The 20,671-nt window shown below is 39.5% G+C and overlaps 1 protein-coding gene across 1 annotated transcript in view; it reads right to left on the bottom strand.

The window, feature by feature from the left end:
- The window catches only part of LOC124596343 (putative leucine-rich repeat-containing protein DDB_G0290503), a 97,214-nt gene extending 77,458 nt beyond the window's left edge, over nt 1-19,756 (bottom strand). The window contains exon 1 of the mRNA XM_047135446.1: nt 19,573-19,756. Within this exon, the coding sequence (XP_046991402.1) occupies nt 19,573-19,749 (177 nt within the window). The 5' untranslated portion in view covers nt 19,750-19,756. The remainder of the gene's footprint in view (nt 1-19,572) is intronic.
- Between the last annotated feature and the right edge of the window lie 915 nt (nt 19,757-20,671).

Below are 20,671 nucleotides of genomic sequence, written 5' to 3'. Positions count from 1 at the left end.
TTCTTATATACATTAACAACTTCCCACAAAGTATCAGACATGGAGAAAAAATTCTTTTTGCTGATGGCAGCAACATAGTAATAACAGGTGAAAATCCAACACAGCTGTCAGAAAGAGCAAACGAGGCTCTCAATGATGTCCACAACTGGTCATTAAAAAATAAAGTAACCCTAAATGTAAAGAAAACTAACTATATTAACTTCCAATTGAACAAAAAACACAATGCCACTAGAATAAAAGTTAATAATAATGAATTAGAATGTGTAACAAGTACCAAATGCTTAGGGACGAATGTAGACAGCCAACTGAAATGGACAAACCATGTCAACATTTTGGCAAAGAAATTATCCACAGCATGCTATGCTCTTCGAATCCTTGCACTGGTATGCAATAATAAGTTTTAAAATAACATATTACGGATATCTACACTCAGTCCTCAGCTATGGGATCATGTTTTGAGGAACAAGTGCCAGTAACATACAAACTGTGTTCAAAGTACAAAAAAGAGCCATAAGGATAATAACAAACAGCAACAACAGGGCCCACTGTCTAGAATTATTTAGAAAGCTAGACATTATAACTGTTTCTTGTGAGTATATCTTTCAGAACATAATGTTCATTAAGAAAAATCTCAACATGTATAACACAAACAGCCTAATACATGACCATGAAACAAGATCTTGTCACCACCTCCATCTAGGTAGAAAAAACAAGGCAAAGATGCAAAAAAGTATATTTTATAATGGGATAAAACTTTATAACAAATTACCACAGGAAATTAAAGAAATAAATGAGCCCCTCACTTTCAGACAAAAGCTTAAAACCTTCTTAATAAGTAAAAGTTGTTATACTGTAAAAGAATAGTTAATATAGATGTAAATTATTAGCAGCATATGACATTATCACCAATATGATGTAATTATGAATGTGTGTATGACTAGTTATAAAAACTACACAAAATATGAGAAATCTGTTTCATTGTAAATGTGTGCTCATGTATTATAAACTGACGACATCCATACAATATACATTGTTCCATGAATGAATAAATAAATAAATAAATCCTATAAACTCACTCAGTGCATCCTATTCCAGTCCAGTCAAAGGTATATCTTATCCCATCAGAAACAATCCAGCTGTGAAAGTAGTCATATGACATACCAGATCCAATATCACTTTGCCAACATTTTATGTACATGTGACCACCCACCAGCTGTCCACCTGAATGAATGATCACCATAAAACTGTATCTATGAGCAGAACTGATCACTCAATGGAGGAACATGCTGCTTCACAATTACTGCCACCAGGATACTCCCATTAACAACAGCTTCTGTGAACTATACAGACAGAAAGTGTCCTTCCAAACCATCTTTCAATGGCTGCCTCACAATAACTGTCATTCGGGTGCTCGCTTCAATAACAGCTTCTCTGAGATACACAGATAGAAGCTGTTCTTAAAAAAACATCCTTCAATCTAACAATCCTTCTGGTCTCCATCTCTGCTTGCCCCTGCCTCACAACAAGCTCCATCTCTTCCTCCAGTCTATCTCCCAGACCCAGGCTACTCTTCCATATCACTTTGTGCCACACACAGTCCCCCGAGCTCATCAGTGTTGTATTCCTATTCCATGCACCTGTTGCCTCTTTCTTCCCCACCCACTCCACCATGTGTGTGTGTGTGTGTGTGTGTGTGTGTGTGTGTGTGTGTGTGTGTGTGTGTTCTGTACTAGTTATGTCTGAAGAAGAACATCATCTGAAAGCTTAGTAATATTTTCAGTCTTGTTCATGTGCCTAAAAACCATTCAATGCCTTGACTATAAAGTGAGTTGTTAACCTTATTCCTTTCATTATTTATCTTCTGCTATACAGTAAAACCCTCCACACTTTTCAGCAGACTGACCCAAAAAAGTGTGAAATGAAAGAAAGTGTAAAATACAGGACAGCATAGGAAACACAATGAGCAAAAATAAATAAATTACTCTTACTGTCATTCTCTTAACATTAGCCAAAATGTGAAATTAAAACAATTTAAATTTTGCCTATTCAAAAAATCTGAGCTAATTAATTGTGTTTATTTCTGAAAGCAATAGCTCTGCTTGTCTCTCTGCAGCATAAAAGCATTAATCACAGAGATAGCAGCCAAGTGCTGACATTTTGATCATGTCCAATATTGTACATAAAACACAGAAGCAAAAGGCTTCCATGAAACCACATTAAAAAGATGTTCATGTTCTAATGTCAGACTTATTATTGATAATCATTATAAAATTATGGTGAATAAAATTTGAAACACAGTATTGATTAAAATACTAATGTTGGCACTTTTCATAAACAGAGAACAATAGACATGAAACTAACAACTTCTTCCTGACAAGAAGGTCACTCAGTTCAGGGCCATTCCTGGTGAGGAAGAGGGCAGAAATTGTGTTCATGTTACAGAGCATCTTGAGGAGGAATGGTTACCATCTGACATTAGGTCATACAACTGTGCACTTAGTATCAATTAGTATATTTCACAGGGAAGTAACAATGATTTGCGAAAGCCCACTATAGAGGCAGCCATCTTCAAAAGCAGTGTTTATTTGTATAAATGACTGTGAAATTAAATTAAAGCTGTTATAATAAAATGCAATAAGCAGAAGGAAGTTTGGTACTAGAGTCACTATCATGAGATCATGATCATCATTAAGGCAGTGACTCAGCATACTGTACTATCCTTCCAAACACTGTGAACCTTTAGTACAAGTGGCCATGACCCAACACACCAACAATGAAAATCTTGCTTACTGCACTAACAATATGTTACACAAACAATAACTTTGTGTATGGTCTCTGTTTTCTGCTTTGTTCCAAGGCTGACTCTGACAGGAATATGATGCACTTTTTGCTGAAATCTGAATAAAAATCAATGTTAAAGACCGTGATAATGTCAAAGTAAACTTAAAATGTGGGAAATGTTGTAACATGAAATCATTAATGACTGGAAAGCATTGTATTGAGAGAGTAAGACTTTTGTTTAGACTGAAAAAAATGAATGTGAAAAGTGGGAAAATGTAAAATATGGTTTTACTGTACATCACACCATCTGTTTACTGAGATGTGACCATTCAACTATGGCTTTTCCAGCTTACTGGTGTGTCACAACATACGTTGCTATAATGTGAGAAGAATGAGGCAGGGGCCTGCTACCAGTCAGTTGACCACCACGTAAAGTGCCCTCCGCCACACACCGTTGGGTGGCTTGCGGAGTATCAATGTAGATGTAGATGTAGATCACAAACTTAATCTGCTCCTGCAGTCCCTTCTGTTCCATTGATGCTGAACTTAGATCACTGATGAACTCACTGGGCCCCTCTGAAGTCTTAAGTTCTGTATCTATTAGCTTTCTCACCATGACAAAAACTGCCATCTTCTCTCTTCTTCACAATGTTTCTTTTCCTCTACTTTATTCCTTTCCTGATCTCATGTACAGCAAGACTATTTTTCCCTCTACCATTTGGACACTTGTTTCCTATTTGTTGTCTTTCCCTTTCTGCTAAGAATGGACTTTTGGAAATGTGCACTTCTAGAGATTCAAGAATGATTGTATCTTTCACCACAGGCCAGTTGTTTCTCATTAAGTGATTATTCTTTTTATGATCCACTATTGTTCACTTAATTTTTACTTTCATTTTGAACTGGATGTTCTGTATCATACTAGCTATTACTACACAATCATGCTAGTCATTATCACACAATTATTCATTTTAATAAACAAAATCTTAATGCTCAAAATATTCAGTACAGTACAAGAGATTTTATTTAACACTGACTGAAACAGGGGAAGAGTTAACAGGCACACAAATGAGAATCAATGACTGAGTCTATAGATTCTGAGACAGCTAAAAATCAATTTCTCAGCAAACACATCAAACAGAGAATTCAACTGGTGCTGGAAACAGGGAAAAGTTATTCTAAACATACAATCAAGAGGTGCAGAAGATTAAGGGAAGGAGAGACTGAAGCAGCATCGTGATGACCACAAAAGCTGAAAAATTAATTTGATTTTAGAGACTGAGATTACATTGTTTGCATTAGTGATGAAGGAAAGGGCCTTTCTTCTCTAATGCTACAAAAGTCACAATTTTTCCAAAATTTTTTTCTGTAATCATGTCAAATCTTGAATAGCAATTTATTTGTTGTTGTGACTCGTCGATCATTCAAAGTGCTGCCGCGCAATTACGTGCGTCCTCTATGTGCGGTGCTGTCTGCCAGCCATGCAGCAGCTGCGCCACCTAAGCAGCCAGCCGAGCAGCGGCCGCTAGACTGGGACTCAGTGCTCATTCGAATGCTAATGTGTACACATGTCTTGCTTGTCAACTTACTCTGTGACTTATGTGTGTTGTGTCGTTCTGAAATATATGTGTCAAACTTGACGTTATAACAACTGACGACGAGGATGGGATTTTTCCTTTTCACTGTTGACCCAAAGGTTTCCATGGCTACTGTTGAGCAACTATTGCAAAATCTCCTTGAACACCAAGCGCTTCTAACAGCGGCAATTTGCGATTTCATCGCGGCGTCCAATGCGGGGCGTTTCTCGTCGTTGGCTACACCTCCTTTTCCTCCTTACGACGAGACGGTGGAAGACTGGTCTGATTATGAAATACGCCTTCGACAGCACTTCTTGGCATTTCATGTCACAGACGAACAACCATGTAAGTCTCTGTTCCTTTCCTGGATTTCACCTCAAATGTATTGGTTGTTGTCGCAATTGGCTCCTTTGAAGGATCCTGCATCTTTGTCTTTTGCTGAAATGTGCTCACTTCTGTCTGTCTATTTTCAAAAGCAAACACATGTGGTTGCCTCTCGTGTTGCCTTTTATATTTGTCAAAAACAGCCACATCAATCCTATCATGCTTGGGCTGCTGAACTTCACGGCCTCAGTCGAAAGTGTCAATTTGTTACTGACGTTCACAAAGAATCCTATGCCGATTCCATGGTATGGGATGCTATTATCCGGACGGCGCCCGACAAAGAAGTTTGGCAACGTGCCCTTCAGTTGGCAAATCTGACTCTAGATGAAGTTCTCTCCATTACGCAGTCTTTTGAAATTTCTCGCGGTGCTGGGGTGCAAATAGTGGGGTGATGTCGGGGAAATACAACCTCTCTGCACTGTTGACAACAGGTGTGGCGCGTCCCCACCGGCTGAAGTGGCCGCAGTGCACTCCCACGCACAGCCTCGACCTAACCATAAACAACCTACTAAGAAACTGCAGCAAAACCCCCGGCAACTTCCTTCACATCCGCGGTGTTTTACGAAACATTCACGTGAGGATTGTCCCCAACGTTGGGCTGTGTGTCACAATTGCAAAAAGAAAGGTCATGTGTCTTCCGTTTGCAAATCTGATCGCATACATGATGTTCATGAACATGACGCTGATTCTGATTCTGTGTTGTCTGTCAGTTGCACTTCTTCCCTTTCAGGGAAGTTATTCCTCACTGTCCAAACCCTTGGTCGAGATGTTCGCATGCAGGTGGATACCGGTTCTGCTGCCACAATAATTAATTCTCAGACATATCTTCAGTTGGGTTCTCCACTCCTGTCACCTGTCACTCAGCAATTATGGGCATACAATAAACAGAAGATTTCTCTCTTGGGACAGTTTAATGCTGAGGTATCTTACAAATCCATCATTCGCACTGTTCCCATATTTGTGGTCGACCAGAGTAACGCAGAGAATCTTTTTGGTTTCAATGCCTTTCGTGTTTTTGAGTTCTCCATATATGACTCTGTCAATATCATCTCTGATGCTATTCCTTATGCCCAATTGGATTGCTTGTCGACGACATTTTCATCCCTTTTTTCTCCTGTGTTAGACCGTGCAAACGACTTTGAAGCTCATATCACACTCAAACCCACTGCTCGGCCTAAGTTTTTTCGGGCTCGGCTCATTCCTGTGGCCCTTCGTGATCGGGTAAAACGGGAGCTGGATCATCTCACTACTTCAGGGGTCTTGCTTCCTGTCACTTCCAGTGAGTGGTCCTCTCCTGTTGTTGTAGTTGCTAAGCCAAATGGTGATATTCATCTCTGTGGTGATTCCAAAGCCACTGTAAATGCTCAATGCCTCATCGACACTTACCCTATGCCCCGTCCTGAAGAACTGTTCACTAAACTTGCTGGAGGCCAGTATTTTTCTAAAATTGACCTTTCAGAAGCTTATCAACAACTTCCTCTCGACGCGGCTTCCCGGCAGTTTCTGGTCCTTAACACGCCTTTCGGCCTCTATCAATACCAACGCTTGCCATTCGGGGTTGCCAGCGCCCCTGCTCTCTTTCAGCGATTCTTGGAACAATTATTGCTCCCTGTCCCTGGGTGTATCAATTACATGGACGAAATTGTTGTCACTGGCTCCACCACTGAAGAACATCTTCAAATCTCTGCACACTTTTTCATGTCTTACAGACTGCCGGTCTTAAGTGTAATCTTCAGAAATCCCAATTTTTTCAGGCATCTATCACGTAGTTGGGGTTTCAACTCTCTCGGGAGGGTATTCGTCCTCTTCAGCAAACTGTCGCTGCAATCGATGCCCTTCCTTGCTCTACATCTGTTAAGGAACTGCAGGCCTTCTTGGGGAAAATAGCATACTACCACAAGTTTTTACCATCTGCGGCTTCGGTGGCTCAGCCATTGCATCGCCTGTTGCATAAAAACGTGCCTTTTCACTGGTCCGTGTCATGCGATGGGGCTTTCCAGAAATTGAAGACTATGCTGAAACAGACCCCATGCCTGGCTACTTATCAACCTGGCCAACATCTTGTTCTTGCCACAGATGCCTCTCAATATGGGGTTGGTGCAGTCCTTGCGCACCGTTTTTCTGACAGTTCGGAACAACCCATTGCTTATGCCTCCAAAACGCTCACAGATGCCCAACAAAAGTATTCTCAAATTGAAAAAGAAGCTTTGGCCATTATTTATGCTCTTCATAAGTTTGGTGTTTTTCTCAAAATGGCTCAAAATTTCATCTTGTTACGGATCACAAAGCACTTGTTTCCTTGTTTCATCCATCAACGTCACTTCCCGACAAGGCTGCACACCGCCTCCAGTGTGCAGCAATTATGAGATTCATTTCCGGCCAACGGCTCAACATGCAAATGCTGATGCTCTGTCTCGCCTTCCCATGGGTCCTGATCTGGCATTCGACAGGGACAAACTTTTGTGTTTCCACCTGGATGTTGCCAAGCAGCAGGTTGTGGAGAGGACTGGGGACAGGGTGGCGGCTGCTACGGGTTCTGACCCTATCCTCTCCCGGGTTTTACGCTGTATTCAGAAGGGTTGGCCAGATCGCCCATCTGCTAAGACTTCTGACCCGTTGTGGAATTACTATGCTTTGCGCTACTGCCTCACGGCTAGGGATGGTGTTATCCTCCTTTCCACTGACAAAGATTCGCCGCGTGTTGTGGTACCTGCGTCTTTGCGTGCTTCGGTCTTGCACCTCCTTCACCAAGGGCACTGGGGTGTGTCTCGCACAAAATCTCTGGCATGCCATCATGTGTACTGGCCTGGCATCAGCTCTGAAATTGCACACACGCTCGCTGCCTGCGGCCCTTGTGCGTCACAGGCCGCTGCCCCGAAGTCATCTTTGTCACCGTGGCCTTCGCTTGAGATGCCCTGGGAGCACATTCATGCTGACTTTGTGGGACCCTTTTTAGGTACTTATTGGCTCCTCGTAATTGACACCTACTCTAACTTTCCTTTCATTGTCCATTGCACGTCGCCTACCACCGCGGCAACCACAAGTGCTCTCACCCGCATTTTTTCTTTGGAAGGCCTCCCCTCTACTCTTGTCACTAATAATGGTCCACAATTTGCCTCTTCCGAATTTGCGGATTTTTGTGCTTGTCATGGCATTATGCATGTCACGGCCCCGCCATTCCATCCACAATCAAACGGCGAGGCTGAACGACTGGTCCACACATTTAAGGCTCAGATGCGGAAACTTCTGACTTCTTCTGCTGCTGATGATGCGCTTCTCCAGTTTCTGGCATCTTACCGTTTCACCCTCATGGGCGACCACAGCTCAGCTGAGCTCTTACATGGCCGACATCCCCGCACGCTACTTCATCTTCTGTGACCTTCCACCTCACGGCCGTGGGTACCTTCACTTGGCTGGTTCACTGCTGACGACCTCGTCTGGGTACGGGGATATGGCAGGTGGCCAAAATGGAGTCCGGGCCGCATCTTACAGCACCGTGGCCGACGCCAGTATGAAATCCAGACAGACACGGGTGTTGCAGTGCGTCATTCGTACCAGCTTCAGCCTCGTGTGCCGGCAATGCCTGTTCTGAATGCCACTACACCACCTTCAGCTCTACCTGACGCTCGGGATCTTAGCATCTCTCAATACTCACAACGCAGCCCTCTCACCGTCATCGCGATGCCAGCACAAGAACGGACGCCACCAGGAGACGTGCCCATGCAGGAACCGGATGACCATCCTCTGTCAGAGCCAATCTACTCGCCTCCTCCTCCAACGGATGCCGACACATCGCCCATGTCTCCTGTTATATCAACTGGACTTGCCGCAATGGGCAGATTGGTGCATGGGGCTCCAGCAGATTCGCCCCCTACATCTCCTGTCATCTCGACCCATTATCATCGGGGACACTTCCGTCTGTACAGGAAGCCTCCTCCTCGAAACTTTACGACGAGTCAAACAACGCCTATGGATGTTAGCCATCTCCAGGACACCTCCATCAGGACCAGTGCAACAATTTCAAATCGGGGAAAAGTGTTGTGACTCGCCGATCATTCAAAGTGCCGCCGCGCAATTAAGCGCGTCCTCTATGTGTGGTGCTGTCCGCCAGCCATGCAGCAGCTGCGCCACCTAAGTGGCCAGCCGAGCAGCGGCCGCTGGTCTGGGACTCAGTGCTCATTCGAATGCTAACGTGTACACATGTCTTGCTTGTCAATTTATTCTGTGACTTATATGTGTTGTGTCATTCTGAAATATATGTGTTAAACTTGATGTTATAACATTTGTCTCATAACACACAATTATTATTCATCTAATTTGGGTGCAGCAGACATGTCAAGAGCTATATTAATAACTTATTTCTATAAAATGTAGCCAATGAGATGGAGCATTGTTCTAAAATTAATATATTTTTGTGAAAATTAGCAGTTATATTTACATACCAACACTAATGATGAATAAAATTCAGACTTAAATCATCAGTTCATTCTTCATTAACTCATCCTCCAAATAGTACCATTCCTGTGTCATGTAGCTTCTTTTTATGTAGACTTAGCTGCATATTTAGAATATTATTGTCTGTCAGTTTGTTGAAGATATTCATACTGGAGAGTCTGAACATATAATTTTAATTGAACCATAAAATTATCTTCATTTCTTGCTATGTATAAATGATAAAAATGATTTTTTTGTGAATTAATTCTTGCCTGTTGTATAAAAAGAACTTCACTCCATGTATGTATTGGAAGGGGCCTGTTGCAATTTCCTGGTTTCCATTAATAAATGCCAAAATTCCTTTGGATGTACACCACACACTTTTTTGATATCTTTTATATAGAGCTTAGGTTATGAGATATACAGGGTAATCAGAAACAGTCTGAAAGTGTTGTAAGGGTTTTGCAAGGTAGAATGTGCTGAGAAATAATTGTAAGAAAAAAATTTTATATATTGCACTGTTTCTGAGTAAATTACCATTGAATTTAGCTAGTCAGGCTGTTGCATGTGCAAATTGAAATGGCCTGTCTGATACAATCAGTGTCACTGTTCTTATAGCATAGGTAATAGCATACGACACTGCTTGACATTTGGCTCAGGTTCTATCTTTTCAACCACCCCATGTCCAATTTTTGTGTCACTCTCTTATTCAGTTTTAGGAAACCACACGTTTGGTGACACCATCTGTGGTGCACCACTTGAATTTGCGCGTCAACAGCCTGACTGGCTATAAGCTCACTGTATCGAAATCTTTTCGTAACAATTATTTCTCAGCACAAGCTACCTTGCAAAACCCTTACATGCTTTTCAAACTGTTTCCGACCACCCTGTATAAAGCTAGAACTTCTCCAAAACATGATGCCATGTCTCATTACTGGTTCAAAACAATGTCATACACAATTTTTCACGTGTCCATGTCAGTGGCATTGGAACACATTTGCATTGTAAATGCGAAGCAACATATTTTACTGTATAAGACCTCAATATGCATATTCCATTTTAAATTATATTAATTTAGTCCTACAAATTTGACATTCCATTTCTGCTGTATTTTTATTTTTACAACTTCTTTTCATTTCCAGCATTTTGGCTGTTGGTTCATGTACTATACCACATGCATTTTTTAAATGTTCAGAGTCAATTCTTTGGCTGGAAGCATGTTTCTATGCTATCAAGAGTTTCAGTGATATAGTCAGGAATTTTTTATTCTTCATGATTTTCAGTTAACAAACAAGTGAATCGCCTGGAAACATAACTGATGCAGAGATGGCACTGATGACCAAATCACAAAAAACAGGTAGAGAATGGGACCAACAATAGAGCCTTGAGTTGCCGTTCTCCATTTTGATCGATAACTTTTTACATTTGAGGAGACAATTAGGCTCTGCCTTGTTTTACATAGATATGAAGTAGGCCACTATAGCACACTGCTCCCAGCCCCATACTTATCTAGTTTGCGAATTAGATAGATGGGTAAAATAGCACTAATGGTGTCTGCACCTGTTGAAGTGCTTGCTGATGTTGATAATAACTCATGTGATGATAACTGGAACTGCATACACAGAATAATGAGTTGGTTGTCAGCAGCCAAGAATACCCATTTGTAATTCCCTACGGTTCATAAATAAAGATAGCTGGCATTTTGTTCTATTAAGTCAGAATTATCTGACTTTGCAGAAAAACTGAAAATAAGAACCACAAACAGGTTATTACTATGTGAAACATATATCTTGGGCTACATTTCTCCTCAATCTATTACTGAAATTGTATTTTCATGTTGAGATTCACTGCCTTTGCCAGTTCACAAGAAATTGTCTCATTTCAACCTAGCCTAAGCTTCCGGTTATGCCACCAGTCAGTCTGTCAGCATATCCAGTTTTCTTCCATTCACAATCATTGGCTTTGCAAACTCACAACCAAACTGTCACATTCCAACCTATCCTAGAACTAGGGCTTTACTACTGGTTAGTCTATTAGCACATCAGGTTTTCCTCCATTCCCAGTTGATGGCTCTGTCAACTTCCAACAAGACTTTCACACTCCAACCTAACCTAGTCCTCAGACTCTGCTGCTGGTCAGTTAGTACATCTAGTTTTTGCTATTCACATCACCAACAAATGTAATCAATTCAAAAATAAATCATTAGCTGCAGATATTCTCAATCACTAGCATATCCTATCACCCAATTAGTATGACCAATGTCAAGAAATTGCCAGTATCAGAAAGCAATGCAAGAGCTTTGGACGCTGTAAGTACACTTAAGCTGTGAGGTGTCATTTACTGAATTGAAAGCTCTTGTGAGATCTCAGACGATCACCGCTTCTTTATTATTCTTGTCCAGTGAGTTGCCAGCTTTGTCAATAAATTATTTATGGCATCTACAACCCAAATGGTTGTTCAAAATAATAAATTTTACATCTGGATACTAATTACTGTCTCAAATGCTTTTCCAACACAACACGAAGAAAAATAGGGCAATAATTTGAGATATCTTCCCTTCACCCATTCTTGAAGAATGGTTTTATTTCTGCGTATTTTAATAGATGAAGAAAACAGCTTTTTTCAAAGGACTGATTTATTGATGTAGCTAGCTGATGACTTATTATTTTATACACTGATTTAATCGCCTTCACAGTTCTTCCATGCATATGTACAGTTTTTTTAGTGATAATACTTTTTAATGATAATATATACTGCCTGTTTATGGCAAATATGTTTTAGGTAACTGACAGGCTAAGCAATTTACACCCATGTCCTACTTGAGATTATCTTGAATTGCAGTGCACTAGGCTCACATTTGGAAGGATGATGGGTAAAATCCCTGTGCAGTCATCCAGATTTAAGTTTTCCGTGATTTCTCTACATCGCTCCACACAAACACACAAATGCCCTTTCAAAAGCTACAGCTGATTTCCTTACCCATCCTTTTGTAATCTGAGCTTATGTTCTGTCTCTAGTGACAGTTCTGTCAATGGTATGTTAAGCTTTAATCTTCCTTCAGAATTGTCTTGTGAATTGGACTTGATGCAGGCCTTCTTGTGGTTTTATAAGAGTAGCAAAAAGATTATCTCATTTGAAGCTGAAACTCTGAATCAGTGCATAGTCATTGTTGTAGGGAAGTTTGTTCCCTGTGTATTTGCAAATGAAAAACTTTGTGAGAAAGGTGTGGTAAGTGACAGATCCCTATGAATAAGGAGAGTAAAAGGGTGATGTGTATTTGGAACTATTGACAGAAGCATTGAAAAGAAAAGCAAAGGATGCACCTGTGTCATAAAAGAAAGCATATTAACATTCCATGGATAGATGTAATATATCATTGAGCCCTGAGGGAATATGGTCTGCTACAATTTAAAATTTCAGATCTTTACAAGGAATGAGTTAGCGTAAAATCTTGTTTGGTTGCTGTTTATTTAAATACATCTGGAGAGGGTAATTTACAGAAGAAATGGACTTGTCTCTTATTTCATGAGTAGTGTAGCTTTTACACACAAGAGCAGCCCATAAGTAGTGTAATAAGCGTTCAAAGAAATTACACTTGATAACCTTTCACTACCTTTTTAAAAACAGAGCATATTTCCTGTTTCATATTTTCTGCAGTATTCGTTTTCTTGAACATTAACAAGTGATTTATTCAGATGTCCTTGAATCTTTCCCGTTGCTGATTCCAGGGTCACATTCAGCAGAGCACTGGAGAGAGCAGTCGCACCATCTCAAAATAGAATAAAAGCCTTTCTTATGTAAACTGAAATATATTTCACTGTTCACTGCAAAACATATTTTTAGTCAGCTGTTATTCATATTACATGCTAATCCAGTCTTATGAATGGTTGGATCATTTCTATTTCCGAAAGAATCCACTGCTGCCAACAACCTGCATACGGGTCGCGTCGCGTGTTGTCGCTCATTTGCTACTTTGGAGACTCCATATTGAATATCATTGTCTTCCTGTCTTATGACAGTATACCATTTTGAGATATTGGCCTATTGAAGATCTATCACAAATGTCACACTTGGAACAATTTATTAGAATTAAATGTCAATTAACAACACATTGCCAGCAAAAAAACTTTTAGGAGCTCTGAAGATGAACAATACCAATGCTCCAAATTGAACATGATTAGCCACAGGTGCCCATGTTATAGTTTTTAAGGGGTGGAGGTGGGGATAGGCAAGTCCTGGGGTATGGAGTATTTTTAAAACATTGGAAAACAAATGGCGACTTGTGAGTGACCATAAAAAAGTTCCAGTTTCAGTCCTGTTAAAAACCTATGTAATACCAATCTTTAAATCATTTTAGTGAAATAAAAACACCTAACTACAAGTCCGCAGCTCATGGTCTTGCGGTAGCGTTCTCGCTTCCCGCGCACGGGGTCCCGGGTTCGATTCCCGGCGAGGTCAGGGGTTTTCTCTGCCTCGTGATGACTCGGTGTTGTGTGTTCTTCATCATTACTTCATCATCATTGACTCACAAGTCGCCGAAGTGGCATCAACTGAAAAGGACTTCCGTGCATGGGGCCTCCTGGCCAACAATGCCATACGGTCATTTCATTGCATTTACCTAACTACATTATATTTGCCTGAGAGCTATGGGTCCACTATGGCCCTGCTTGCCCCCGAGTATAGGTGCACTTGTGACCAGCATGGTCTTGTGGTTAGAGATGTGTGGTTATGGAGTCAAAGGATGTAGGTTCCTTCACATATGGAACATAATCTGGTTCTTTCTTATTCATGTAAGAGAAGTATGTTCAGCAGTATTGAACCTAATTTACATACAACACCATGCTCTCTCAGAAATAGTTCCTTTGATTTTATTACTTCAGCCTGATTGAAAAGCAAAAGATGAAACTTCTGCAAGTGAAACAACCAGCAATGATATCTGTATTCTTGATTCTCACAAATATTTGGCTGTTTTTTTCTGAATATGTCACAATTTCCAGGGGTGTGGTTAGACAGGGAACCTAAGAGCACCGCTTAAAATGCTGCAAGTAAAACAGCAGAAATGGCATTTATATTCTAGCGTGTCACAAATACTCTGCTGCTTATTCTAAATATGTCATAGTTTCTGAGGAAGTGGTTAGACAGAAACTTCAGAGTACAGCCTAAATTGTTGGAAGTGAATCATGCAACGTTTATATTTGTAGTCTTGCTTGTCAGAAATACTTTGCTGTTTATCCCGAATATGTCATGATTTGCCAGGATGTGGTCAGGCAGCAACCTAATAGCACAGCTTAAATAGCTGCAAGTGAAATTAGCAGCAATGATGTTTAAAGTCTTCCTTGTCACAAATATTAAGTGTGATTGAATTATTAACGATGGTTTCATAAATCTGGTAGTCAGCACAAAGATCACACCACACACTGAGTGAGGGATGTTACATAATTTGAATTCCAGGCAAATGCTAAGTGCTGGTTGTAGCTCCCAAATTTTAGTCACTCGTCATTTAACATACATCACTCTAAACAATGAAAAATTAATGTAAAGTCAAAAACATTATATTACTTGATGACTGTTTGGTGCATACTACAGCCCTCAGTTATCATTGCTAACTATCCTTCCATTCAGACTAAAATTGATGTTTAGCCAAATATTACAAGTTTGACATATTGTGGGCTTGGATTATCAGTGTTTACCTGTTAATAATACCTATTAAAAGCACAGGAACATTGCTGACAGAAATATGGAAAGGCAACAGATAGGAAATCTAATCTATTAGTGGCTGTAAATACAAAATATGGGAAAATATTGTGTTAAAGATGTACAAATGGGACAGAATGGGAACATCACTCATTCATGCCTTATTCTACAACAGCAGTTCCCAGCCTAAGGGCAAATGCCCCAAGAGGGGTAAAATGAAATTTTGTGAGGGGTATAAACAAAAGGATTCAACTGTGTTTCAGTCACAAAAGTAAACTATTTTTTAAAGAAATTGCTATTTTGTAAGACTGTAATGCTGATTACCTATGCTATGTTTTTAATTTCCAATACTAGTATTATTGGTTGAGACAATAAGGTGGAGGGTGCAGCTTGAGAAATGACTGTATGAACATCCACTTCACATAGTCCACCTATTACACACATATTTTGTATCATGCATCTATGACAGTAGAACTGAGATATATGTATCATATATTCTTAAATATCTCATGAAGAGTCTTCTCTGAGCTGTAGGTAGATCCTACAATACACCAGAAATTGCTTTGTTATTTACTTCAAAACAATAAATGATCTAATTGACACGAAAATACAACAGTAACAATATAATGGCTACTACATTGCTGCAGACCTGCACTTTATAGTTATTATTATTATTATTATTATTATTATTATTATTATTAGTGGAAGTGGTCAGGCACAAAGCATTAGCAGCATTTACAGCAATCAAGTGATTTACAAACAGTAGCTTAACTATAGTATATGCATTTTAACTTGGCTTGATTTAAATGTGGTTTAGGGTGTGGGTGAAGCAAATGTGGCTATTGAACGAAGCGGTACAGTGCATTGGTGGATAAAGCCCATTGGAATCCAGTGGTGGTAAAACTAAATGAGGGCCCAGTCCACTTAGCAATTGCTGTGTTCCTTTTATAAAAAAAATGATTAGTGTAAATGTAATTCCTTATAAAAAAAAAAATCAGGTATTCATACTGCGTGTACTCTATGCTCTAGTAATTGTAATATACATACTTAAACATTTAGGTGAGATATTTAGAATACAAATCAGTTTTTAAAACAACAGCCCTCATGTGGGGTGCAAAGCAATAAAAAAACAATAGAATAAGAAAATTACCGTTCATTTTATGTGTCTGCAAAGAAATCTTATAGAATAATTGTGTCCGTTTCATAACCTTGGTGTGAGATAGTAACTACAGAAATTATTACAGTGGATGTTTTCATTCCTTTATTTCACTGAAATTCTCAACAACATCATCGAAATATATTTCATTTGAAACTTTTCTTTCAGTTAATAAAATAGACAAATTGGCTAGTAGTCCTTGATTCATTGCAGAATGAAGGTAACTTTTTATTAGTCAGTTCAGAAAAGCATCATAAGCTAGTTCACTTGGCATTGTTTTATTTACCCTTCTTCTTCCTCATCGGGCATTTTTAATGTCGATATCATTGTACCTTTTAGTGCCAAAAGTAAAAGCTCATTTAGGATTTTTAATTTGGTGAATCATTTTTTTAAACCCAATTGTGGAGATTGTAGTTTTAGTTGATCTAAAATTTCTTCTTCCAGTATCATGAGCCAAAAGTCAATTTAAGCCAAAAGGTAAAATGACATATAGCTGGAAGTAGCAAACTCATTGTTGATCCAGTATCAAGGTTTGCTTAGGGCAGTTCTTGCATAAATTCTAAAGTGCTCACAATTGTTCACATGTTTTCTTTTATGACTTTAACTGAATTATAATGAGGACATCGGCAAGTATCAGATGGTCATTTCAAACTCATGAGAAGAATGAATGTAACTTCTCTACAATACTAAAACAGATGACACTAGATGAAACACATTAGACTGCATGAACTCCACAAAGATTTAAGGAAATATTACCACATGGCCTGAACAGACATTTGGATTGGCTTATTGAATTTTTCATTGTACAATTCCATGTATAATGGGCAGTCAAATGATAACGAGACAGGCACAGAAAAATAAGTAAACTGTTTACTATTTCCACAGTGATTGCAGTCCCACTGTGAAAGAAGGTGGTAAGTGCCTTCAGGGAGAAATATTCGTGGTTGTCTACAGGGTCATGATTGTGCCGAGATGTACACTTCTTCGTCTAAAGCAAATTGATAACCATCTTTCTTCACATCTCGAAAAATATGGAAATAGCATGGGGAGAAACTGGGACTGTATGAAAGATGAGTATGGGAATCGCAGCAAAACTTCTGCAGTATAGTCAAAATAACCTTGGCAATATGTTGGCCCATCCTTTTCTATAGCATAGCCTAAACAACATGTGGGCGGACTCACATCTTGCCAAGGTTGTTTCGACTATGCTGCTGAAGTTTCAGTTGGAAGGCCTTACACATTCTCCATGCAGTCCCAATTTCTCTCCATGTGATTTCCACATGTTTAGAAGCCTGAAGAAAGACATCTGTGGCCGTAGATTTGCTTTGAATAAAGACGTGCATGTCTGGGTATAATCATGGTTCCCTAGGCAACTGCAAACATTTTTCCGGGAAGGCACTGACCATTTTGTCTCATAGTATGATAAATGTATTAACAGTTATGGCCATTTCTTTGGAAATAATAAATGGTTTAATTACTTTTTTTCCACCTGTCTCGTTCATTTGACTGACGTTGACGTGAATTGTCAAAACGTTGATATCTGCACAACGCAATATCCGGTCCATGTTTTTCCAGTTGCTGTTGAATGTACTTTTGACATATGCTCTGTAGTCTTTCCCGATATAAAAAAAAGGCTACAAAGGATTCTCGAACTCCCACAATGTTGTTTTCTATGTGGACCTATCTAATTATATGACTCACTCATCTGGTTAGTTCTGCTTTCATAGGGAGTGCTATCACAAATTTTTATGTAATATTTAGGTTTTTTTTATATCCCGCAGGGACTACGATCTTTATTTGATCACCCAACAAGTTACAAGTGATAAAAATTATTCAAATGGCTCTGAGCACTATGGGACTTAACAGCTGTGGTGATCAGTCCCCTAGAACTTAGAACTACTTAAACCTAACTAACCTAAGGACATCACACACATCCATGCCCGAGGCAGGATTCGAACCTGCGACCGTAGCAGTCGCTCGGTTCCGGACTGCGCGCCTAGAACCGCGAGACCACCGAGGCCGGCTACAAGTGATAATGTAATTTTACTACAATAAGGTTTAAATTGGGTGCCCTCGTTGATATTCTTTAATACGTACATTGTTCCTTTTATGAAAGAAATCATCACATAATTTCTCTGTTGTTCGGATCTATTATTTACGTTTCGCGCCGAAGACGCCATACAGCCAGTAGAGTGCACCCCAACAAGCTGACTATAAGTAGACAAATTTTATGCGATACTGGGTGTGTTCAGCAGAAAAAAAGAAATTGTTACAAAACGTTTTCTATTATTAGTTCCAGCGTATAAAGTCTAGATGACTCAGGTGTAGACCTTGATGTCTTCAGCTGGTAAAAACTGTTGCTTCACTCTACATGACGCTACTCTAGTTCATCTAGTTGGATTTTCACATTAATAAAATAAACTATATAATTATTATGTACAAACTTTTAAAAATTATTTTTAGAATGTTATACTATAGTTAAAATTTAATAAATTATTGGTAAGCTCTTCACTGCACTTTTGCACATATTTTCAAACTGTAGTTCTAGTACACTTGTGTGGATGGCCTATGTATCAAAAAAAGTTTCGTGGAGAAAAATTGCGTCCAGAAAACAACTGGCTTCTACAGTTTTTAAGTTTCATGCAACGTTTTACAAAAATTCTACAAATTCTGAACACGCAAATTGAGAACTGTCATGGCTTCATATTAGGTAAATTTGTATCTGGTTTTTCTATTTTATATACGTATGGGGCCCGGTCTCCAAACTGCCTCTTATTTATTGAACATATTTTGGCCTTGTTTGGCCCCCTGTCTGTTCGCCAGTGGTGCAAAGGAAGCAACATGTGTAACAAGTGTCTACCTTCAACATCGATCGTTAGGTTTCTTTTCTGAGGAACAGCTGTAAGTAGCTCTCGCTACGCACTGAGAATTACTTCAACATTCTGTGAAAAAATGTTGTTAGAAATAAGGAGTACAAATCGTCTCATTAGTAAATGTTTTATTTTGAAACTTTTACAAAAACTAAACATAATTAATCTTTCATATTTTAAAAAACAAAAGTGTTCAAAGAAAATTATTTTTCATTCTAAAGTCTAGTCTAGGCGCTAACGTTGATGAGGGTGGGGGTAGACAGGGGGATGGGGTACTTGCTAACACCTGATTTCACTAAGGGGTAATGGTCTCAGGAAACGCTGTTCTATAAGTTTTTTTTTTCTGTTTCAGTGGACGAGTGGAGAGGGCAATATTACACACACTCACGCAGTGTTCTAACTATCTTTGCTAGCACCATATATGTTGTATGGTGTATATAGTTGGCACTACGACTCACTGTGCGGAATTTACGAAACACTCTGGTTTGGAAGTGTTTACACACGACTCAGTTCGAGACAGGAGTACTTAAATAAATACAAAATCATACGATAATTTTAAGTAAAATGGCAATGGACAACAAAAAGGAGTTAATGCTTAACTTCTCCGTAAACAGCATAAAACAACGAGGCTAAAAAGCAGCGCAGCTACGCGTAAAATATTGCTCTGTACTCTACTCACAACTAATTCCATGTTACGTATGGCGCTGTCCAACACACCGAGTATACGATCAGATTCTATAGAAACTTCGGGCTGATAATGGATTTCTGCATTCTCCCGTGCAACAACAGATGAATTCTTTGGTTTTGCTCCAGCCATTGTTGTAGCAGACGCCCAGTCAACTGCATCCGTCACCATGGTAACGTTGTATCCATACTTACCCTAGACACAGGCATCGTCCTGGTGCCTGCAGTTCCGAACTACAACGGAGAGATCCGAGGAATTCCGAGAGCCACACAAGGCCAACAGCATTTCTTCTACTCGCTATGACCAACAGCGACGCGGGAGACAGAAGTCAGCCGGGGATGCGTTTCTCAGATTTCCGCGCTGTGTTGAGTTGCTTCGTCTCGATCTAGCTGCAGAGGAACAGCTATTTTGTGTCTCTCCAATTGGTCTGGCCTTGAGAGTGGAAGGCACCGACAGGTTTTCTTCTCTTTCGTTGAAAACTCTGTCCGTTGGTTTCTAATTTTACATATTTCCATTTTTGAGGTGAGTGACTTCTCGTTCTCGTTGCGATCTGGAGTTTAGGTTTCTGTTAAAGAAACTATACGCTTTTCGAGAACTTATAGTTTCTTAGGTGTAGAGATATCCCTAATTCAACACTGCCGAGGTGATTCTGCCCCTTCATTCCGTCAAGGTTACAAGACTTCGGTTTTTATGTATTTATTTATTTATTTACTGTTTTCTTTTAGTCTGTTACCAATATAGAACAACAGACAAAACTTTGCACATGAATTGGCATGAATAAAGAACGTAATATTTTAACAGAATTTCAAATGTGTTAGTAATGACTAAGCACTGTGCTATTTAAGGGGGGGTAAATCTACATAGAATAACTACATTAAAACTAACAGTAATAATAATAACTAAAAAAGAAATTACATAGTACCACTTGGCTTTCTGGTGCACAAATATCTGTTCATCGGGAATCGTAAAGGCACACACTAGTCTATTACATTACCATTGGCATTGGTAGATAACAAATTTTGTAATTTATAATTCTTGTTGTGAGTGCAATTTCAATTATCATATCTGTGATTTACGTAAAATAACTTCAAAG

This window comes from Schistocerca americana, chromosome 2, assembly GCF_021461395.2.
Source record: "Schistocerca americana isolate TAMUIC-IGC-003095 chromosome 2, iqSchAmer2.1, whole genome shotgun sequence".
NCBI lineage: Eukaryota > Metazoa > Arthropoda > Insecta > Orthoptera > Acrididae > Schistocerca > Schistocerca americana.
Note: the sequence above shows the minus strand (reverse complement) of the source record. Positions and strands in the feature narration are given on the sequence as shown.